This window comes from Pagrus pagrus (genome assembly GCF_965226575.1).
Source record: "Pagrus pagrus genome assembly, chromosome: 7".
Lineage (NCBI taxonomy): Eukaryota > Metazoa > Chordata > Actinopteri > Spariformes > Sparidae > Pagrus > Pagrus pagrus.
The window spans coordinates 16,845,713-16,870,744 of record NC_140191.1 but is presented as its reverse complement, the minus strand read 5'-3'; the positions used below and the strand labels follow the sequence as shown (position 1 = coordinate 16,870,744).

At 40.4% G+C, this 25,032-nt stretch overlaps 1 protein-coding gene across 4 annotated transcripts in view; it reads right to left on the bottom strand.

The window, feature by feature from the left end:
* hdac9b (histone deacetylase 9b) overlaps positions 1–24,933 on the bottom strand; it is a 45,709-nt gene extending 20,776 nt beyond the window's left edge. The window contains exons 1-2 of one of the 4 annotated variants that reach the window (XM_084356923.1): positions 24,898–24,933; positions 17,596–17,635 (exon numbers count right to left, since the gene is read on the bottom strand). In XM_084356923.1, coding sequence (XP_084213049.1) covers positions 17,596–17,635; positions 24,898–24,900 — 43 coding nt within the window. In that variant the 5' untranslated portion in view covers positions 24,901–24,933. Of the gene's footprint in view, positions 1–2,689; positions 2,810–2,981; positions 3,591–17,595; positions 17,636–20,043; positions 20,226–24,897 lie in introns of those variants that run through there. The other 3 variants (XM_084356924.1, XM_084356922.1, XM_084356925.1) reach the window with 3 other exon arrangements.
* Positions 24,934–25,032: the final 99 nt, after the last annotated feature.

Sequence of the window (25,032 nt, the reverse complement as noted above, 5' to 3'; positions counted from 1 at the left end):
TTTTTTTATCTAAAGCAGTTTTGGCAATAAAGATAATGGCACACTTTGTGTTTACACTTGAAACATGTTGTATGTTGCATGCATTTAGTGTGCACTGGAGATGGTTGTTGATCTAAATTCCCTGTCTGACAGTATAAATAGAAGCAGAGATACAGAAGATGTTTGAGGGCAAAAATAAGCTGATGCTTGGGACTGCAATGTGGCGCTGGATCTCTCATTAAGTGCCTTGTTATTTTGAGCAGCTGGCATGTCTAAAGCAAGAAACAGGTCTTTATTTTTAAGACTCAGGCTCGTCCTTGCAGCTGAGCCAGAGCTGCGGCTTGCTGGCTATCTGCTAACAAACTGAGCTGAGCTGAACCACCACGAGCCTTTCACTGAGGGTAGCCAGGAGTCCAGTCGTCTCCTGTCCTGCCATCGTGCCAAACTGTCTCGCAAAACAACAACACGCAATATGACATGAACTGAATGGCTATCTAAGAAAAGAGACTGAAGATGATTATCAGCATATGCCTCTGTCAAGACATTTGTATCATTATCCTATCCTCTGTGGACAACATTGGCAATAACTCAATAAAATTTGTTATAAATCAATGACAAATATTCACAGCAAACCCTCCAAGCAGAAGAAAGCATCCCTTAGCACCACTGATAAAACACAAGCCATATCCTGTGTTTTTCTACAGAATACATAAAGGATAAACTGAAAGAAATATGCAAAAATCTCATGTACTTTCATTTGGGCTTGATGCTCAATACGCTCTACACCTTAATATTAACAATGGTTTAATATAATAAGTGAGTTCATTCTCATAATCAGCAACTGACAATACCAAAAAAAAATATCTCATATTCATTATTTATATTTATTATTCGCTATTTTGCACATTCTCTTTAGCACTTCGAATCCACACAGTGAGGCAACCTGAATGGATGCTGGATACAGGAGGACTTGAAAGGTGCAGCATTGTTATTGCCTGAAAGGTCCCTATTGAGCTTGTGCCTGTGTGATATTTTACATAATATTTTGCAGTCATGTGGAACTCATTAATTTTCCCTTGTTGAAGAGACCATCTGAGAGCCGTTCTGGTCGGAACTTTGATGTTGCTGACACTAATCAAAATAAAAATGGGATCATGCGCTTTACTTTCATGTTCCACTTGAAATGTAACAGCAGAGAAGTAGAGTATCATATAAAGTGTCAAGGAGTTTGCTTCAGAAAACAATTCACAAATAACCTTTTAGGCAGACAGGAAGACCACTTCAAACAATATTTGTGACAATACATTACTGTCCCAATATCCTAACATTATCACACAGCTCGTGATAAACCCCAAATGAAAGCAACCGGTCTGCTCTCCCAACAACAACACATCGAGTTAACTCATACAAAGTCATCCTGGAGTAGCATTTTTAGACAGATAATGTTAGTCACTGTCAAGTGATTTACTATAAAGTGGAAAGAACAAATTAAACAGGCAAATGACAGAATTCTCTATAAATATCTGTTCCAAGCCGCTGTTATATCAGGAGCATGCCGAGATGGAATGATAACGCACAGACGCCTAATCTTAGCAGGCTAATGCCATAAGCTGAAAATAACTCACCTAAGAATAGCTGACCCACAGAATAAGCAAGGAGCCCGAATTCAGGCGCTCGGTATATCTGTTGTTTGGCTCACAGGCCACTGAGACAGAAGAAGAAAGCCCTGCTCCTGTAGCCTGATAGTCAAATAACCTGCTCTATTGACAGAGATGGAATGTGTCATCCCCCTGTCATCCCCCTGTCTTATTTATAAATCTCCTCACGTTTAGCACACTGCCTCTGGATGTTTTCAGTCGCCTGCTTTTGCTTGCCTGAAGTCAGACTATAGACAGTGTTTTTTGTCTTTTGATGCAAGAGTTTTTGAGTATTTTTTGACACAAAAACTACAGGCTTGATAGTCAATGTAAACAATCTAAATGTACATTTAAAATTTTGTTTGAAAGACCCAACATCATGTTCTCCCCTCTAACTGTTGGCTAAGTGTAGTTAATGTGGTGACAACTCAAAGGTCATAATATATTTTTCAGTAATGAAACACTCACATGACTCAGTCCGTACTTTCTCATTACACATGCTTCTCGGCAACCCACATGACAATGTTTTAACAGAACACAATGCCTCAGCTCTGAGCTAATACCCAGAGACAATTTACATTTTATCAATAGCCACATGCTGAAAAAAGAAATCAAAGCAAATAAGGTGTGACTCATCTTGAGTCAATACAGTGAATAGACGTTACTCATACTGATGTCAGCCGTGTACTCTTGAATTCAATTCTCGGGTCAAAAATAGAACAGTCAATGCCTGTGGTAAATATCCTGAGAGAAACCTTTCAGTTGTCCTCGCAGTCACAAAACTGTCACAGTTTTTCCTGTTCCCTGAAAAGTGCACGCTGACATGGAAGCTCGCAAAACACAACATCCCTTTCATGTTCACACTGACTCATTTCAGGCAACTACAGCATGGGAATAGTGTTAACACATTTCCTTATTTTAGTAGTAGAACAACACTCTATGCTTGTTAAATATATTAGGACAAACAGCACTTTTTAACTTATTACAAGACATCTTTTAACACAGATTAACGTAACCATCCAACAGAGAAAGGCAAATCATAGAGCGGCGTTTCCCATCACAAAAGCAAATACCTTGATTCAGGAAGAAGTGCCTGATCCTACCACGTTGCTGTGCTGAGAAGCTTTGAGTTCTCTTTTCACACAGAATGAGAGACCGGCTGAGCGCAAAGAGTTGAGAGTACGTGAGAGAGGGAGAGAGTGACGGAGTGAATGTGTGCGAGAGAGGCACAGAAGATAGCGGAGAAGTAGGAACAGATTCAGAGATAGAGGAGGGACAGAGACTGGAATGCAAAGAGGGAGGGAAAAAAAGGGATAAAAACTGAGATTCCTCAAAAGGAGTAGAAACACCGGGCTGTATGATCACCTGAGTTGTTCATGTTGTGCATCTTGCTCTGGCTGGAAAACTGCTGGTGTCCAACGCGCCCTTCTGTTGTGGAGAAACTTGACTCGCCCTCGTAAATCGTCTGCAGCATACTCCACTCAGCGCTCAAGTCTCATTGCAAGCCTTGCGTTTCCTGTCACCAAGAGCCACCCCTCAGCCACTCAGGGGAGAGACCACGACAACAGGCAACTCTCTCCCTTCCTCTGCCTCCTCCTCTGATACACCACTCTCACTGTGGAGCAATAACACAAACGGCACACTCTCTCTGCAGGGCTGCTATGCTCCCGGTGCCGCGCTTCAGTCTGGTCCTAACACAGTTTTAGAACAAGACGACAAGACCAGCTATCGTTTCTTATCTGCCTCTCTCCCTATTTCTATCCAGTCTGTGGCTTTTTTTCCCTCCTCGGCTAAGTGTCTAAGCAGAGACAGAGAAAAATGTTAAGCTGAGTTGCTAGGAAAGCCGTGTACTGTGCACCGAGCACTTCGCTGAGGCAGTAATGCAAGCCAGGGAGGGAGCAGGCTTCATTTGCATGTGAATCAACAACTGCGTGGCCCACAGGTGACAGAAATAGAACAATGGCCAGCCCTGGCTAAAAATAGGTCAGGCGAGGCGCGGGGATTGGAGCAGCATTGATGCGTTTAAAAATACCACACCAAACACAGCTGTCTTCTTCAGCTCCTGCCAGAAGGCATGTCTCCTGACTCGCTCTCTGCAGATGGAGGCTTGATCCCCCCCTCCTCTATCTCTCTCTCTTCTCTGATTTGTTGAACCAGTCTCTCTCACTCACTCTATTTATGTCTTCATTTTGTTCTCTCAGGTACATGGGTTGGAATGATCCATTTCTGCCTTGATGTACTACAAGAGGCACATGTAAAGTTAACCTCTGCACAGTATATATTGTGTCAAAGGTTTGTAGAACGGCTGCTGGTCCTTTATGCGATTTAAAAAATATATAAAATGCAGTGTTTTTACAATTTTTTTGGCAAAAATTCTGATGATTTATTTCAACAAACACAAATGCAACAGCATTTAGGTAAAAAACCTCATGTGTGAAAAACCCAACAAGATGTGTTAAGTCAAGCGAGACACCAACTGAACACTGTGTTCATTTAAGACTCAGAGTGTAAGCTCACACTGCATTAGCTTAGTGTACGTGTGGGGTTCAGTGTGTATCCAGGGCAGTACTGCTACTCAGGAAGCATGCTTTCAGCTAGCCAAGGAAGCCAACTGTAAGATGCCATAACAGCATGATCGCAATTACATAAACCTCTCAAACTGTGTCACGAACACCTCTTCAGGATTACACATCCCATTTCCTTGAAACACCCTTGATACTGTATAATGGTGGATTTGAAAATGACAAACAAAGCACTATAGAACACATATACATGTCAAGAACTTGAATACTGAATTTTAAGCACCAAGTAGCTGTGTAGTAGGATTTTTTCAATTAATATTACATCCCAAACTGGATAAGATCCATAGTTAATATAATGTGACTCCAGCCCATAAAAGTCAAGTCAAATGTTCTATCTGACCACTGATGCAGGGTTGGGTTTGTGGCCAAGCAGCCTGTGCCTTTAAATTTTTCATCTTCCTTCATAATTTGACCTGTCCCCCAGCCAGGGGCGTGGAGCCAGCACGGCTATTTTTAGGTCCTGAGCTCTGACGACTCGGCTACAGAGACACAGAGAAGGAGTTTTACTGTGTTGTTTCAGCTGGACAAACATTTAACCCCTCGATCCTTTTATCACAGCACAACCAAGAAGCCAAGGGGGAAATACGCAGCTTGTGGGCTCGCCCCAGACATAAAACAACTACCCATGTTTGATATTGTGCTACTTGATTATTCATAAACAGAGACAACAAACGGACTGTGCATACATTTGTTCTCAGTCCTTACTAATTCTCTATAATCACAAAACTCTAATTAATTATCAAAATGAAATATCTTTTCTCCCTGTTTACTCTGGCTGAGAGAATGATTTTCAACAAGATAGTCACAGAACACTGTGGAAAATCTATCCAATCTCCCCTTAGTGACACATTATAGTGCAACAGATTTAGCAAACGCCTGATCTTCGTAAATTAGTTTTGGCATTCAAGTTGGATAAGATGGTGTGAGAGATAACAAGCCTTCAAGTCCAAGGTAATGATGGCTAAAGACCCAGAGCTCCATCTGTCACAGTATCTGTCAGAGCAGGCAAGCTCTGACCCTGTGGGCCGACCTCAGCACAGGCTGAGGCATAATTGATCAAAAGAGGAACTAAGGCTGTCACATGAATGACAATTAGCATGACAATGGAATCCCTATTTATATGACACACATGACAGTGTGATTTAGTCTAAATCTCGACCAAGTCCTGAAAATAAAAGGTCAAAAAATATATTTTGCAATGTTCCTGTAACTGTGTGTTTCCACTATTACACAATAAAAAAATATTATATGTTGCAAACTCAGAGACTATTTTAGCCAAGTAGTTCCAATCATTCATATGTGGATTACTTTTGTCTTAAAAGCTGCAACGATTAAACGATTCTTTGTCAACCATTAAATTAAGCTTTTTTGATAATCGATTAATTAGTACTGAGTACTTAATGAGTACTGTTTTAGTCAAGATTTTCTGATTGGAGCTTCATAAATGTGAATATTTTCTAGGTTTTTACTCCTCTGTGAAAGTAAACTGAATAGCTTTGTTGTGGTCAAAACAAGTCATTTAAGGGTTGTCATCTTGGGCTTTGGGACACAGTGATTGACATTTTTGACCATTTTATAGACCAAACAACCAATCGATGAATCGAGAAAATAATCAAAAGTTTAACTGACAATGAAAATAATCATTAGTTGTATCCCTATTTATCAAATGTATCTATTTTTTATTTGCTTGTTTCAGAATATTCTGCACAAGATACACAGATTTGTGCTTTATTTTGCCCTACAAATCAAACTCATTAATCTGTCTAAGTGAATAATTAGTTCATCCGAAAGAACCTCGGTCAACCTGCCCTACTGCTCCTAAGAAAAAAGAAGACGGACATTTTAGTGGGGCAATTTAGCAGCGATTAACCTACACTTTTTATTTATAACTAGCTTCCTGAGGCTGATGAGGGATTGTGGGATTGGAAATAGCTCCGTCCAATAGGCAGGGTCCAGTAAACCTGCAATGTGGCAAGCCCATTATAGCTCCTACTGCGTCACTGGCGGCCTTTGTCTACTTTAGTCCTATTAAAGCATTTAAGTGTGAACGTCAGCGTCCCTGCTGGAGAGCCACTCCGCTCTGCTCTCCGGGGCCAGGGCTCGACTGTCTGTCACCTCCCTCATATCAAACACAGTCGCTGTGTGTGTCTGTGTATGCGCATGTGTGTATGTTTTGACATCAGAGCACCGACATGGAGTGGGGGAACATTAGAGATGAGGGAACAAGTGGGCCAGACTAGTGAAGTGCCACAAGCACTTTCAAAATTCAAATGAAATGCCGTTATAGCCCATTTTAAAGAGCAAGAGATACACATGCATCCACACATATTATCATTATGTTATTTAATCCAACATAGTCCATTTAAATGATCTATTGGGAGTAGAAATATATAACAAAGAGATACTTCCTGCCATGGTATTTCAGCTCTTTCCACTATATTTTGAGAAACTGTGGTCAGAACTTGTTTGGCCTTGTTTTTTTCTACCCAATAGGCTTACTCACATAACCACAATTACTGTACCAGTTCCAAATCAACTCCCGAGTTCTGTGGCTTAATCACCATAGCACTGCTGCCTTGTGACACACTGTGCATGATGAAACCCAGCAGGGAGTCAGACTGGAGAAGGAGGGGAGCTGAACTTAAGTGTTGCAACAGATACAAGGGTTGGACAAACACCGCTCCTTACAACTAATTTGATCCGGCAACAAAATGTTTTGTTCCCCTTAAAGGATAAGTACCGTTTTTTACAACCTGGACCTTATTTCTGGCAAAAGATATGGTCATTTACTCACCCAGATAACTTTGGTGTCATTCGGCGTCGTTCGGACGAAATTAGATCCAGTGTAGCGGCGATATATCCATATAATGGGAGAGACGGGGCAGCGACACACAGCCTCTATATAACGCATTATCTGCCACGAAACTAGTTAATTTCACTAATATTTTGTTACGATATGCTAGCGCTATTAGCCTCTGAGTCCGGGCTCGTCCGTTATCAACATCCGGGGTCAAACTAGCAGTAGCAGCTACAGGTAAACAAGGCGCGCTGTCGCGGGTGCGCGCGCAGCTCAGAGACGACATCTTCCAGGTCAGAGGTAGTAGATCAGCCTACAGACCCCGGATGTTGATAACGGACGAGCCCGGACTCAGAGGCTAATAGCGCTAGCATTTCATAACAAAATATTGATGAAATGAACTAGTTTCGTGGCAGATAATGTGTTATATAGAGGCTGTGTGTCGCTGCCCCGTCTCTCCCATTATATGGATATATCGCCGCTACACTGGATCTAATTTCGTCCGAACGACGCCGAATGACACCAAAGTTATCTGGGTGAGTAAATGACCATATCTGTTGCCAGAAATAAGGTCCAGGTTGTAAAAAACGGTACTTATCCTTTAATAGCGGATGATCCGTGTGTGGGAGGGAATGAGTCAGCCGTGTTTTGTTGTTTCCGTATTCCTCTGAACTTCAAAGCCCTCATGTATCTCAGACGGGGGTTGTCTATTGTAAACTAATCTGATCACAGGGGGACTTGTATAGTCCTCTTACATGATCTTAATCATGACACATTTCTCAGAATCTGTTTTACAAAAATTTAATTCATTTTATCCTCTCTGACTTAATGCCTATTGCTTGTCTTCCTGCCTGTGTGGATGCAGAGTTTCATCATGCCAGTCCTTGGAGGACTGTGGCGGATGTGATCATTGTCAGGTGCTGATTTCTCCAGTCAGAGACGATGTTCCTCTCAGGAGAGGGGCTGCATACTAACAGCAACTTGTGACGTAACCAACCCCCCTCCTGTCCCCTGACTTTCTTCTCTCTTGTGGCTGCCCCACAGCTCTGGGGGCAGCCCTGTTGCAGGAGGGAAATTACCTCTCCACACCAATTACCTCAATGCCCGCCATCTTTCTTACATCAGCCCGTGATGAGTCACCATTGCCAACTGTGGAAAAGGTCCTCGATCAATTTAGGGAGTGAAGCCGTGGCACATCACTGCTCCAGTGTGCATGTGGAGTACAGCATGATCTGTTGGCAACCAAGCTCAGCCATTTTCCCTGCTAAAAGTCACGGGTAAAGTTTTGTCACTTCAAACAGCCCATTTTCCCTCCTTTACCTTGCGGTCAGTCTCATAAAAGCACAAAGGCACTACAACTGTTGATTTGATGGTAAAATCCAATTAGCCTGTACATCTGGATGTGTTATGTGAGCGTGTTTCCTCACTAATGATTTGGGCGCTCTCGCTTTTATTGGGTTACTCTGTCTGGCGTCCTGTGGTATTTCCTGTTGGACTTTGAGGGTGATATAGAATGCACTTAACAGGTTGGATCAAATAACATGAAAAAGCATTTAAAGGCAGTCATGTTTGGTACTTAATCTTGACACATTGCCAACAAAGTTTATCAATGCAGCTAATAATAACAGATGGAGCTCACACAGCATTATGTGTATCTCTTGTGAGAGAAACGAAATATAAAAAGAAGAGGGATGCTGCCATTGAAAGAGAGAGATGAATCAACATACATCCTTAAGAGTAAAAAACCTTTCAGAAAAATGTGTTCATTAATCTGTTGTGAACCTTCTATCTGAGATGTGAGAGACAGGCTGAACCGTAAGAGGGTTCCAAAAAGGCAAAAACACAATTTCAAAGCAATTTCAAAGCATTCACTTATTGTGCACTGACCTTGAGGTCAGTTTACTTTCTAACTTTGAATAGGTCCCTGATGCCGTGCCTTCATCTGCTGCCATAGGCTTTCTAAAAATAGACGTGGAGCACAAAGGCACACTGGAAACAGAGGGCAGCGCTCAGTATTTTTACTGATCAATGTGCTCATCTCTGCTGGAAACCATTGATCCACTGTTTGTATCAAATTGACCGTGTTGTTGTTGTACAACTTTCACCCTACATTCTGTCATGACAAGCCCACTTTATGTCCCACTTTGTCCCCCTTGTCCAGCACCTTCTGTCAAAGCAACACAAACTATTGATCCTCAAAAGATTTTCAAACACCAAAAGGCTTAGCATTGATTAGAGCCTTTGAAAGAACATTCTTAATGTCAGCTGGCATTTTGGCGAGCTTTTAACCATTGAACATGAAGCAGGATTCAGAGGGAACTTTTCTGCTTGAAACCACCACGTGCAGAATCATTGCATCAGTGGCTCTCAGACCTACATCACTAAAATGCCTGCAGAAGTTGAATGTCTCATCTGTATCAAAAAAACACAGCGGCCCAAACAGTCACATGTGACTTTGATGGAGTCTAGCCAAGTTTAGCTGACCTTAAAAAATCCCTGAGGGATTAATAAAAACAAAGGTTCTCTGTTCAGAGGCATCCTTCCAGGACACATCCTGCTAGTCGAGACCATTTATGAGTGGATAATCATAGCATCATGCCTCCCAAGTGCCTTGGGGCTATTATCTTAATATGATAACGAAATATGTATTTTTGGTATTATCACAGCTTTTGAGAAAACACATTTTATCAGGCTTGTTTGTCCTTTGGCAAGATACCAGCATTGTTATTTCAGTCACAGGAAAAGTACAGGCAGTGTTCACCCAAGTAGCAGATTTTCTTTTAAAGGGACAAATCTCACTTCAGTGACCTGAATATGTTAAGCACACTTATCAAGGAAGTACCCAGCAACGTAACATAATGAAAACTGAAGCTGTTTAACAACATATCACACTTACTGCTTGACTGCTATTCTGGATTTGTCAATGACCTTTAAAGACTCAAGAAAAGCTCCATTCATGGATTTTAAAGGTCCGTCTAAAAGAGTGCAGCAGGAAATCAAGTTTACTATGGGAAGGGTGGGCTGACGCTTATTGTCCGAGCCACTTCCACCTACGCCACCACTTCTTTACTTGACTGCAGCACAGTCACAGCACTCTCCTCCTGTGGTGTCTCAAAGGTCTCAGACGCAACAATGCCTCTGAAAAATAGCTCTTCCTCTGATTATTAAGGCAGTGCTGTGCATACCAGGAAATGCCCCCACAGTGCACCCACCACCTCTGTTACAATGGTAATGTCTGGTCTGCTCCATATGCATAAACCTGGAGGGGCTCCAGATGTATTTTTAAACGCTTGGCTAGGGTGACCTTGAGTTTCTGGATCTTATTACAGCATCATATTCATATACATTTTTCCACCACAGTTACAAATAAATTCCCTCTGACGAGCAACAATATTCATATGCAGTTGAAGTTACTGGCTTATGTTACACAAACTCCAATGTTCTACTTTTGCAATTCCTATGAGAGTGCCTAAAGAAGTCAAACAGCTCCCTATTTCCTTTTTTCCTTGAGAGGGAAAAGGTATGGGTGAGGGTTCATCTCGCTAGTTTGGCGGGCAAACAATTGTAGTGTTAGAGTTGCTTCAATCACTGATAACTTTCTGTGTGGTCTAAGTACAGCTGCAACAATTCCTTGTCTAATTGACCAGTTGTCGACTAGTAAATTATTGCCAACTATTTTCATCATCAATTAATCAATTTGAGTAATATCTTAAGAAAAAAAAGTCAAAATATTCTCATTGGAGCTGCTTAACTGTGAATATTTTCTGTTTTGTTTCGTCCTCTATGGCAGTAAACTGAATGTCTTTGGTTTGTGGACAAAACAAATCCTTTGAGGATGTGATCTTGGTCTTTAGGAAAAACTGATCAATATTTGTACTATTTCTGACATTGTATAGACCAAACAACTAATCGATTAATCAGGAATATGATCATGTTTTTACATTAATCTACAATGAAAATAATTGTAAGTTGCAGCCCTAGGTCTAATTATTCTCATGTTTTTTTCTCCACTAAATCTGAATGGATGTCTCTCTACATTTTAGATCTGTCAAATCACTTGTATATCAGAATGACACAATTATGTTGCTTTGTGGTTTGTGTCATTGCATGTGTGGCAATAATGAACATAATACAAAATCCAAATCCTCCTTTTTGTTTCTAGTCCTATTTGTGAGCTTCAGCAGCTTAAATGAGACTGGAGAGCAGAGAAGTAACTAAGGCAGCAGGACTTGTAATTGTGGGACAGTGTCCAAGCGGGGTAAAAACCCCTGGTGGATCCTTCAGCAACAGTGCACCCTGCAGGTTGATTAAAACAGGAACAAGAACTGAAGTAACCAGTAGAGATGCTACAGATAATACTGTCAGCTTTCCAAAGCAAACTCCAAGGAGCAGGAAGACAAATACTCTGACACACAGCAAACACACTGCTAAAGCGACTGAACACGAGAAGAGAAAATGTTGCAAAGGCACAGAGGTCCAAGAAACACAGATACAGTAGAAATACAAACCAAGACACTCACTCTGCAAACAAACACACATGCACAGACAAACGCACACATGCAACACATACAGTCATACACATGCACACAATTCCACATAGCAATGCCACCATGCTGTGCTTGGGAGTGGCTGCAGCGTTCCTGACCTCTGCCTTTCATCTCGGATCCAGTAACCAAACTGACTGTTCAACCCAGCCCCCTCAATAACACAGGGCCTAACAAGCTGTGGCTGTCTCCCTTCTATAAAGGATATTACCAGCAAAAAACAAAGACTGTTGTAGCTATGTGATCTCCTCAAAGCTGTGTGTGAAAAAACAAAAGATGACATGAAGTTCAGCACATCAGTGTTTCCTTTATAACTACTAAGCATGGGGAGTCCTACCTTTAAAGATGCAAAACAGGCCTAAAACTGTGAGCATTCATCTTCATTCTTCTTTTTTTTTTCTCCTGTCACTGATACAAGATGCCATTCACTAATGTTATTCTGTGCTTTGAAATACATCTCAAAGGCCTTGAGTAAAAAGTTTCCACATCGATTTACTGTTCTAAAGAGATCATGATGTAGCTTTCAAGGCTTTGTCCACAAGTTTGCTGAGATAATATAATCCAAAGCTAAAAGGGAGAATGTAGAGAATGCTCCTAATGTTGTCACCTCAAAGGCGGTAAAAAATTCTGTTTTTGAAAACAGATGGGCTGGTAACCCTTTCACACCTATCTGGCCACAGAGACCTTTATGAGGACTCGTCTCTTAGATATCCAGCCAGTGTGTCCAACCTCTGTGTAATTCCTGGATCCGTTTGTTCTGCACATTTCACGCCAAGTGGGGAGGGGGTTGTGGCCATGACCTCCTGCAGTCCAATAACTCACAGGATGGGCTGAGAGAGGTGGCAGGTACCCACAGATGAAAGATAACAACAAAGAGATGTTTAGCATGACGCATGACGGCGCAGTCTGGGCCCGGGAGGATAATGGGATGGCATGGAGTGACAACTGGTGGGCCTGTGAAGTTTGTCTGTTTCTGCCATCAGGGATAAAAGCCCCACCCTGTGACAGTTAAGTGACAATCTGCCCATTAGGCTGGGCATACCAAGAAGTCTGAAGCACGGCTCATTTATCACCTTCACTGATTTTACGATGCAGATTTGACAGAGCAGGATGGAGTGAGGGCAGGGGCACTCTCCATGGCGCCTGTCATTGGCCATACTGACAGACAGATAAGCAGATGGGTAAGTAGATAGGCAGGAGAATGACGCACACACATTTCAGGTAAAAATAAACTGTGAAAAATAGCATGCCTTTAAAAGATCTCTGCTGACTGACTTGAACTAAAGAATAAAAAAATGCAAATGGAAGTTGCGTTAGCAAAAAGCATAGCATGTTAATCCATCTTGAATACTCAAGGCTGGAGCCTTAACGCTCCCCATTTTTCATCCACACAAGAGGCCTCTCAAAGACATGAATGATTCATCTCTTCAACTCCATTTGGACAGGAAGTTAAAACAAATGGAAGTAGGTCCCCCCTGAGAGCCCAGGGGTCTACAGTGGGGCTGGATGAACAACACTGAGAACACCAGACTAAACCCACCAAGCTCTGTGTCTCAGCTGCAACAGGAGCCAGATTCCCCCCTCTGGGCCACTGTTCTCCTCCTACTATCTATACAGAGAGAGAAATATTCCTCACACATAACGCACTGCCTACTCCTTTATTCACAAACAGTCCCAGCCACAACTCTGCACTGTGAAGAACAAACACCTCTGACTTTTTCACCATGCAGGAAAGATACACCATCAGGCTGCTTTAAAGATTGATTAAAATGTTTTCTGTGCACCTGCCTGAACGGGTTAATAACATGTAACTACAAAAAAAGAACTGAAACAACAAACACTAAGAGTGTGAGTGAGGAAAAACTTATTTAAGTACGGACAGTTTTGTGGCACCTGGGATACATTCAGATTGTCTGCACAATGTCTCATACTTCCACTGGAGCGGCAGCAGCCAAGAACAGCAAAATAAATAAAGGTGTGAACATGATTCTCCATTTATTTTTCATGAGAACACACTGAGATAAAGCCCAGAACTGCACTGCCAGGACTGCTTCTGTTCAATCTCAAAACACATACAACACACTCAACGGAGACTAATCAAAAACAGAACTTTGGAGCATTGTAAAATATTGAATTATATTAATTTCAGAGGATAAAATAGTCTTTGCTAATAATGCAAACAATCAGTGACTGACTCTAGAGGCTTCAAGTGGACTTCATCAGCAAGAACCGTAGCTGCATAGCTGATGACTGATTTCTAACATCACCAGTAAATATATTGTGCCACTGCCAGATTAATGAGGCTCACAAGTCCTGACTACTCCAGAGATGTTACCAAAATACTCAAAATACTTACAAAAAACCTTTATTGTGCCATCCTGTCATATCATTATTTGTCCTAACCTGGTATCTCCAGCTAGCCTGACACTGCATGACTGGTCCTTCTCAGTTAATTTTCAATTTCCATGGGGGTATGTCAACAGACTAAAATGCCTAAAAACTAAAATGCCTCTGGAGGCGATTGGGTCTACGTACAGCCAATCAGAGCAACAAAATAAGTGACATAGCGCTAAACGACACATTCAATTTGAGGCAGTTCTTCCATTTTCAAGCTTAAGAAAATGGTAGCCTGGTTGCCAACATTCTCAAATAACAGCTAAACAGTAGACTAAAATGTGTTTTTTAAAACATTTGAGGTGAGAAATAGGCATGCAGGAGCAAAATCTAGATTCGTATTTGATCAGCACTGCCTACTTTGACAGTTTGATTTGAGTTTTGTGAGCCAGGACAGACCTGTAGACTGGATGCAACTGGATACACTTGCAACCAATTAGAGCAGCAAAATGTATGACATGTGACCTTTTAAATCTGGACTGGTGACACTCTTCTGTCAGTCATTGTATCAGACCTGCCCCAAGTTCTGATTGGCCCGACACGGGCCAGGTTGGGTGGAAAAATGTGTCTGAACATGGAGGGGGACTAGACACATCTGCCAGAGCAAATAAAACATGAGCTCAGAAGAACTGTCTGGTTCCCGGGGTAATATCCAACATGTCACCTTCTCAAAAAACGAGAAAAACATGTCCTGTTTTGAGTTGTTGACACTGTATTTTACAGGTTCTACAAGGGTTATATGAGCCTAAGCTGTTAGAGAATTTTCCCAAAGTGAAGAAAAAACATGATATGTTGACATATAAGAAAACATAAAACTGAGCAAACATACAGAAATACATACAAGTACAATTTATCCTGCTCTTATGGGTACCTTATGTGCATTACAGTAACAATAATCTGTTGGCAAAAAGTCCTGACAGGCTTTAATAATGACAGTACTTTATTCCAACACAAATAAATGCTCGTTTTATGCTGTCATTTAAGCATCCTGTATTGTACCGATAAAGAGAACATAACAATGAGCCACTGCTGACAGAGACCAGCACCTTCCTCTGGGCATCAACAACACCCCTCCTCCTGCAAAAACTCACTGACCCAAACCCATTTTTTCCAGTCTAAGAGAAATGTCAAGTCCAGTCCTAGAACTCGTCTCTTTGAAGGGAACATAGCAGCCAAATATAGCCTGCAAGCCTCTACGCCTCCTGACATACATCAGGCTCTACGGGCTCTGCTAACAGTGGTTAAATTTGGCCGACTGCCATGTAGTCACTTACTATTAAACATCATAACTATACAAAGAAAATTATAACCAAGCAGTGAAGTGTACACTGTTGCCTGGTAACCTAATGCCATGTTGGGGATTCATCTTGTTATGGAACAGAAAACACTTAGAGCCAAAGCCAATAATAGATCCTGGACTGCACAAAAAATAGTTCAAGGGTGTCAACAACAACCAACTCCAAGCTGAGAAACATATCACAAGAGATGTATGTTCAAGAGACAAATCTTACTTATTGGTGTTTCGTTTTAAGAATTTTCTAAGTGTTCCTGCAATTTGAACCACTGGGGAAATTATACAATTATATAATTATTAATCATCTGTCATTTTTTCAAGCGAAATGATGGATAGAATGAGAGCTTATTTCCAAGTGTGAAATCCAGCTAAAGAACATTTATGCTGGCTGACGCTGGGTGCCGGGTACTCATTACAAAAGCTGTTTCTAAGTCTTTTGGATCATGCTGAATTATGTAAATTGCCCCCCTCCTCCAAGAAATATGTACATCATGACAGAACATTAAGACTGAACATTAAGATCTTTACCTATCATGGCATCACACTACTTTATGCCACTTGGCAATAATCTATGCTTTGGTTGGTTTTAATATAGTTTTTATGCATGCAACATGAGAACATTGCAATTGAGCAACATCATAACTGTATCTGAGAAGCTATGATACATTATGAGCTTGGGGTAATGAGTCTTTTGAGCATCAACCTGGAATTGCTTCACAGTATGCCATCATATGTGCTCTATTATGAGTTTAGTCCCATAATGCCTTAACAGCACTGAATTCCATGAATTATAAAGCAACACCAGTTGTGAAAGAGTCATGATGTCAAAAAAGAGGCATTTACTGTGAGCTATAAAAGACTGGTTGGTCCTCTTCATTATTTATTAGTTTATTATTTAATAAATTAAACTCCTCTGCTTAATATATCACTTATAACAGCTATAACCTGGTCATCTCAAACTCATAATACGTTATATTCTGAGGCTAATACAATGAAACCCTGCCATGCTGATAAGTGCTTTAAAAGTGTTATAAACAAATAAATATAGAAGGCACGGTGATAAAACAACCTGTCAGTGTGAGATTCATTTCACACTATAAATGTGTTATGACATTATCTGTCATAAATGTCAAAAAAAATTGAACTCAGTTTTATTTTGGGAAGATGTCTTTTAAAAAATGGAGGTTGTTAGTTTCTCTACTGGAACATACCACCCTCGCTATTTATGCCAATAAATAAAAAGCAAAAACGATATTATTCAAATGCAACTATGTATTGACAACATCATATGTCAGTAATATGGTCGCTCCTTCACAAAGTAAGTAATCCTATTGCTATTCTACCTATGACTGTCTTTAATCTGTGTATTTGAATATATTGTTACATGGGTACACCTCTACACAGACACCCACGTATGAAACACCGGCACACACCTGCTGGATACACAAAGGCTTAGAGTTGTGATTTTCCAACAATTCATTTGTGCCCATTTGAGGCAGAAGATTGGCTCAATCATTTTTTCATGTCATATTTTACGTCACCCAGCACAAAACCCCACAGCATTCATTCTGTGCCATATCTGCTGCGTGACTGACATGACGGCTGCCTTCACACTGTCACGGTCAGTCAAGGATGGCACACAAACACAGGAAATAAATCCGCAGTGACAACGCGCAATTCATCACTTCCATCACTTAAGTTGCGAAAAAAAAAAATAGAAGAGGCATTGTATTCTCTCCACTTCGATTCACAAGCTCACACTCACCTCTTATGTCATCTCTGCTAGTAGCCGGGTGACTATTCTGTGGAGGCTATAGAGTATTTTTACTGGTACAACTCTGCAAGACGTACACTTCAGAGCAAAAATAATAATCCACTATGGCTGACATGCATTACACAACAGGGATCTCATGCAACATGTTGTTTCTGTGAATACTGCTCGCCAATTGTATGGCCAAACATGCCAACTTATCAGGTCCAGTGAATAATTCACAGATGCCTGCCAAGATTTGCTCTATCGAAAACATTTTGTCTCATTAACACATTCATTGGTACTATGAAATTATGTGTGAGGCTAAGTGTAAGGTGTTGTTAAAATGACTTTCTCTCCCTGACACAGCTCAGATGGTACCTGCCCCCTCAAGCCATCTGAGCAGTGCAGACATCTGTGAGCATTAACCTGCCAAGAACAAGTCTAATGTAAAAATATTATAAATATTCTGAAATGGAAAGACAGCTGAAGGGTCATTTGAAGTGGCTGTGAGAGGCTTTCATGTCAAGTATGAGCAGTGTTTTTCTTGTGTCACCGTCTAAGTGAAAATGTCGTGTGTACTCTGGAGGGTTTGTGGTTCTTGTGTTTTTCTATTACCTTGCTCTGAGAAGACTGAAATGTTGTCACCATATGACACCTGTGGAAAGAGCACTGGTCAGCAAAGCAATCATACAAGAGTCATTTCACATGTAATGCATCTGCTCAGAGTTTTTGTTGGAGTGACATGGTGTCCAGCAAAACAACTGAGAACCAAACTAAAGTATTTAACCCTAATTACAGCTGCACTGTCAATAAACCTTCATTTACAGTAGTTACTAGCATCTCAAAAGATATTACAGAAAAAAGTAAGCTCCACCCGTCCGTGTTCATGTCTTTATCTTTTTGTATTTAAAGTTTGGGTTCTTCTGTATCTGTACAGTGAACAGTTAAATGCTTATCTCTCTTGACCCTGCATGTTGCAATTACAGTGTATTAAAATACAGAAAAAGAAACAAACAGGCTTTTATCATTTTAAATAGAAACATTTTATATTGCGAGTTTAGGCTAAATACTTTTTAAAAATTCATCATTCATCATTCATCATATGGTGGACACTCAATAATAAAAAAATTATAAAAAACAAAAAATAAAAAAATATGGTGGACACTGGAACCAAATCGTATCAAAGAGGGGTCCAAAATCTAATTTTATGTCAGTTTAGAGTTTGAGAACCACTGTTGTATAATAAAATACAGAAGCAACCACACAATGTAGTAAGTGGTGGAAAGTAATCAAGTACATTTACTACTACAACTTTGTGGCACTTGTATTGTCTACACTTCTGCTCTACTAAATTTCTGAGGGAAATATTGTGCTTTTTACTGCGGTTGATTTCAGATTGAGATACATGTAAAGGTTTGTTAAAGGGTCATATTATGCTTTTGGGGTTTTTGCCTTTCATTTATTGTGTTATGTTGCATTTTTGTGCATGTAAAAAGTCTGCAAAGTGAAAAAGCCCAAAGTCCACGCCAAAGGGAGTTACTCTCTCCCACAGAAAACACTGCTCCTGCACTGCCTGAAACTCCTGGTTTGGAGTCGAGCCTTTACTTCCGTAACTTACGTGCGTCACTACGTAACAGGTGTTTTATAAATATATTTTTTGTATATTTATTATAAAATATATACACTCAAGCCAGTCAGCAGACATACAGTTGCTACTGCTGTAGCAGCGTTATTTTAGATCACACTACCTTGCTCGGCATGACCCGCCCTACTCTGCATCTGATTGGCTACGCCCTGCCCGTTAAGTAATGCTCATGTGCAACTTTCACCAAAGATTGAACAGAGGCGAGATGTCTCACTGTATAGCTAAAACAGAGTGTTCAAGACACAGTGTGAAAAGGGATGCTGCAACAATGCACCGTATGAGAAAAATAATGTGTTTTTTGAAAATAAAAGTATGTAAATCTATTCTACTAGGACATCCAAATAAAAGTATGAACCTGAAAATTAGCATAATATGATCTCTTTAAGTATATAGCATATGATTAAAATACTCAACAATGTGTAATGCAGGTAGAATTAACTTCACCTTGACCAACTACAACATCAAAATACTGCTTATGTTAATGCATCAATAATAATGATATAACTGTATACTTATATAACACTGAAAGAAACCATTCTGCATTATGAGTTCATTTACTTTTGATACTTTAGACGCTTGATACTTCTTTTACTTGATTAAAATTTTGAATGTAGGTCTTTTACTAGGAGTATTTGAGTATATTAAGTGGTTTAAGTCAAGTAAATGGCCAGATATGTCTTCCATCAAATGAGAATCTCACTGCTCACTGTAACAAGAGATTGTTAGACCCTATTCAGTTTCTCATCTAATCGCTCTATTAAAGTATTCAAATCAGTCAAATCAAGTCATGTGTGGTCCGTGACAGAGGGTGATGCAGCCTTGATTGAGACTTTCACACTCTAACCAGGTTTGGTGAGATCATACATCCGTAAGCAGGTCTATTTATAGATGGCAGTCTGCACTTCAATTTCCTATATTGTAACACGTAACAGTCTGCGAAAGCTATGATGGTGATGGCGAGGTCCGTCAGTCATTCAGCTAAAAAAAAACACATTTCCACTCTTGTGGTTTTGGATAATGTAGCTGCTTACAGTTCCGGTCCACTTTTAATGGCGGACTCACACAATAGAAAAACCGACCACCTGTGGCCGCATAACCAACCGTTATTTCAAGTATTAATGCGCTAACCTTAGCAAACTTGTGCTTTCCTGCTAGTTTCTGTTCAAAAACATACTGCTAGCATGATGGAAAAACATAATTATCCTTTAAAACACTAAATATCATTATATATAAAAGCCCTAGCAGTCATATATTGCATAAAATAGCTAATACATGAACTTAAATGAGGTTACCACTTGCTAATATTCATTACATGTGTAGAAACACACAGTACTTTGCATACATACAGGTCGAAGTTGTACTAGCTTGCTCACATGTTTAAACACAGGCAGGCAGAAGAGGAAACGTTAATTGTGTACCTTGAGGACAAGGTTGAGTGTTTGCTGCCCTGCTCAGATTGGAGGACAGGCGTGATGCGGTCTGGACTCGGCGGTATGACGACTGAGCTATAAATAGTCTCACTTGGTGGAGAGAGGGAACGATATAAAATCAAGGTGGAGGCAGACTGAACACTCCGCCCACTCCACTGTCCTCTGATAATCTCTGTGATGGACAGACGAGGGCAGCTCCGGCCACTGCTTGTCCTCAGCAGGTGCACTAGTCTCATCAGTCATCTCCCGTTGTGAAGAAGACCTGCAGCACACTGATCTGCTGACAACTTTTAGTACTGGTGCTGAACACCATTGTGCAAAGCTGAGATATTAAATTATCTTACATTGAGCCAGTTTTAATACATTAAACTGCTTTGATTTTGAGTTCTTTAGATAACAGTGTTTGAATGCACTGCGGATTATGATAATAGAGGTATGAGCTACTCTATGAAGTAGCTCACTGCTTGTAAAGAGGCTATTATTTGCTTGTCATTGCATAACATGCAATCGCAAAATATGAATGCTATGACAGCTGCATCGAAAGACCACAGTTTGCGATGATGCACCTCCTAAAAATAGCACCTGTAGCGTCCACAAGTGCACAAACAGGATTATTTAAAATGTTAGCAGTGCCATCTACTGGGCACACCAGTCACTGTCATCGGCTGGGACTTCACTAAGTTGGTGTTTGGTTTTGTCACACCAGTTTCTGTGCTGTGCAACAACCATAATCTATGGATTACAAAGTTATTAATGAATGTATCCTTATGTATCCGGTGGTTTAGAAAGGGCTCAGACAGGATTTGTAATGCCAGTGATAAAAAAAAAAAAAGGGGGGGGAAATGGCAACAGCACAACGGGTCCCTAAGAGGGAACAATAAGCTGTAAACTAAAGAAATTTAAACTTGGGTATCGGAGGTAATAAGACACTCATTTCTATAACTGAATAAACAAGCTGTTTTCAAGGAAAATAAGATCCCCAGAACACGGTTTGAAGCTAGAAAGGTGGCAGGGTCCGCCACATATAAACAAACTAAAACAGTATGAAATTGTGTTGTCCTTTAAGGTCAGTTTGTTTATTCAGTTTATTCCGTCAAGAAAATGTTTATTTAGTTTGTTTAGGCTTTTAAAAAACAGTCAATGAAGATCTTTCTCTTCGATTACAGTTTCTTTCCCAAACTACATAATGCAGCTTTAACAACTGAGCATTTTCCCACTCTTCTGGTAACATGTCCTGCATAGTGGCAGGAATTTTGGTTTAAAAAAAAAAGAAAAGAAAGAAAGAAAGAAAAAAAAGAAAAGAAAAGAAAAAGAGGAGAAGCTTTTATCTCAACCAGGAACAAGGCCGGTGTGATTAGCACAGATTATATGCAGATTTGTCATCGTCATAAATCTACAGCTGTCCGCAGTCTCACATTTTTATTTGTCACTTCAAAGCATTTTTCAGAACCTCTCCTTAGTTTACTGTTTGGCCCAGAGGACAAATGTCTCCCCTATAGACGAAGCACAAAGTACTTCCCTCCTCTCTGTTCACCTGTTTCCCACATCACTTCTCGTCAAATACCACAATGTATTTGGGTGTTTGTCTCCATGAAGTTTGCAGCATAGAGATGAATGTTTCTTAAAATATTTGGACTTCTTTTTGTTTATGTCTAATCATCCCTACCCCCCCTTTGATTTTTAGGAGCTAGTATAAGACAAATAGTTGGATTTATCTGCTGAATAATAGTCTCTTGCTCTACATCAATACTTGCAGGATCAGTGGTGGGAAACAATGAATTCTCCTCCCATTTTGCCACTGTCCTCCAGCAGCTGGGAATGACCCAGTGGGTGACACCACTTTCATCCAAGGACCCCGACTGTCCAGCTGTTTGCTATCCTTCATCCCGACGGCTGAACAGACAGGGGCGCAGCCCAACATCGGAGAATCTGAGAAATGATCCTGCATGCATGTCAGTGTGGCTGTCTCACCGCTGTGCAGGATGCCACAGCTGGCACCTGGGCACTAAGGATCATGTAATTTCTCAGATAGTGGGTCAGCGATGAATGCCATGAGCTTTGCAGTTCCCATTAATATGCAGACATTTAATTGGCAGCATGTTTAATTGTCATTTTGCATTGGCTGTGGTGAGCAACTTCATTGCAATAAAACAGCCATCCCAAAAAGTGTGGGTTACCTATGTGTGTATGTACATAGGTATTTATGTATGTATGCATGTATGTATGTTTGCATGTATGTATGTATACTTCAAACCTTAGGTTAGACTAGTTTGAATGTCTTTTTCTATTTTTTTAATTCCTTTTTTTATATGTGAATGCACCATAAGGATTGCTGCTCATATTTCGGCATCCTCGAGCAATTACAAGGAATTCTGTTCTATTAGTGGAGGGAACTGGAGCAATGAATTAAATATATATATATATATTATAAAATATTGGAACAAAGAAACTTGACAAAAGCTTCAAAAAGCTCCAAAAGAAAGTACAGAAGGTTCCGGACAGTACATACTAACTCTCTTTCACACACACGAACAAGGGGTCCTGTAAACAAGAAGGGTGTAAACACAGGGTCAAGGTGCAGTTTTAAAGAGGGGTGGAGGTATGTGAGGGTGCATCTGTTTTCTCCATCTATGCATTTACTCCTTTCTCCACTGTTTCTCTTCTTAATTTAATTTGTGGGAACCCTTCTCCACCTCTGCCTCCCCAGTGAGAAAGTATTTCTGCGGAGGTAACTGTGGCCTTCGGAGGGCTTAGGGACAGATCCAGGAGGATTACCCCCAGCAAAGGCGACCAACCTACACCCAAAATCATCAACATAGCAGCCACAGCCTACTCCCTCTCTCTTCTCTTTGTATCCAACGCCTTGAAATGTGAGACTACCCTGGAAAGTTGCCTGGTGAGCATAACCCACATTCTTTCACAAGACCCCCATTACCAGCCTTCACTCACGGAAATTGTCCTTCTTTGCCATACTGCTTTTTTAAATTTCTTAATGGCACAAATGCCACTTGGTGGAGAGTAATCACAAGGAGTAATCATGTCTGTGCAGCCACAACGCATCCAAGTCATTGAAGCTGCTTGCTTAGGTTATTGCCAACATGTTTCTGTAGGGAGGAATTAAGATATATATTCTACACCAAATTAGATAATGTATTCGGCATTGTGTTTTTACCACTGTTCTTGTTTAATTTCTGCAAAAATCAAATTGCTTGTCGCAATATGGTCTGATGTACAATAGCTTATACAATTCTCTTCTCGTAGTAATATATAGCAGCAGCAGATCTTCTATTCCTGAATTGCCACTCTGTTGACTTCTGAAACTCAATGTACTGTCTGTAACAGCCTGTGACTCACTGAGTACATCATAAACAGGGAGTTTTGTGTCCAAGCCTTTTGGCACTCTTCCATAACGTCATCCCTGCTAGTCCTGCCAGTGGTATTTTCACCATACAGAGGAAATTACTGTGCCCCATCGTCAGCTGTTGTGGCTGTAAAATTCCATGAGCGATTCAAACTTTTAAGAACAGACACCCTTATTTTCAGGATCATTAATGCATGACATCTTTAATTTCAGCAGATGTAGGTCTTAGCAAAATAAGAGTTTCTAAACTTGTATGGATCAGAAATCACTAACACTTAAAGAATATATTTTGCACGGGTTGTTTTTAAGTTAATGCAACTTGATTATCAATTTCATCACAGGGATTACAAACGGTTTAAATAATGCTGTTTTATGCCTAAATAACATACAGATATTGACACTCCTATGAGTTCCCTGTTTTTGTATTTGTCATTAAAGCTCCTTTTTTTTTTCAATTTGATGCACATCAACTATTTTTAAAACCTCCTTGTAGTTGAAGAGTAGGTCACTAGAGGGCCATATTCCACTACTTTTAGGTGTTAGGTCACAGGACCTGCAACACACTCAGGATTTAAAACCCAGCAACCTGAGGGTTTTACAGAACTCACTTTTCTCTAAAATAATAGCCTGAAACAGTCCCACATCAGATGGCACTTTAAATATTTTATATACAAACTATACATAGTAGGAGCAAAATTAAAAAATAATGATTTACCCCTTCTTTAACCCCCATTACTTAGGGGAAAAGAATAATTAAAGTGGTGTTTATAACAGTTTGGACATTTAGAGCTGCTGCTATGACAAAGATATGAGATCTCAAGACCAGGAGGCAAAGGCAGAAGGGAGGGCCTGGTGATGTGTACTTTATACGTGCATTGTATAGCATACTGTATGGGCTACTAACAGACTGTGTATGGCCTACTATAACGTTTTTAAGTATCAAGTATCACTGAAGTGTTCTTTATCCAGTTTTTGTTGTTGTTGTAAGAGATTCCTCTTTTTTCATTAACTTAAATTAGTGGCTGAGGGTTAACAGGTGTCAAAGTTTGTAGCATATCTTTAAGAATATTACTTCTTCAGCTGGCAATATCTGTGCAGAAAAACTGACAATTAACTATTTTGGGTTATTCTTTATGTTAGCGTGGTATAGCTACGTTTATGGGAAGAGTGAGTTCGTGACCGTCTGTCCGGAAAGACATCCTCCTCCTAAGAGAATACTGAAATAGAAATAATGATTTACCCCTAGTGGCTCTACAGAGTTGCTCTCAGCCGCTGGTAGCATGGTTCTCGCTTTTTGTGCAACTTCAGGATGAGTCACGGTATGTAAATAGAAAAATAACCAGCTGTTACCGGAGAGCCGACTAAACAGAGCCAAGCAGCTTAATATATGCATTAATGAGACAGCAGTATGGCTGGTGTACAATGTTCATTAAATGTATGCCAGGTAAAAGGTTAAAATCTTTGGTTATAAAATATCTCACCATCGATGCAATATTCACCACAGTGCGTCTGTCACAGAGCGCTGTTAGCAACAACCAATCACAAACCCCCTTACTCGGACGTGCAGAGCGTCCGACCAATTGGGTCGCATCTTCCTGGGAGGCGAATTATGGTGG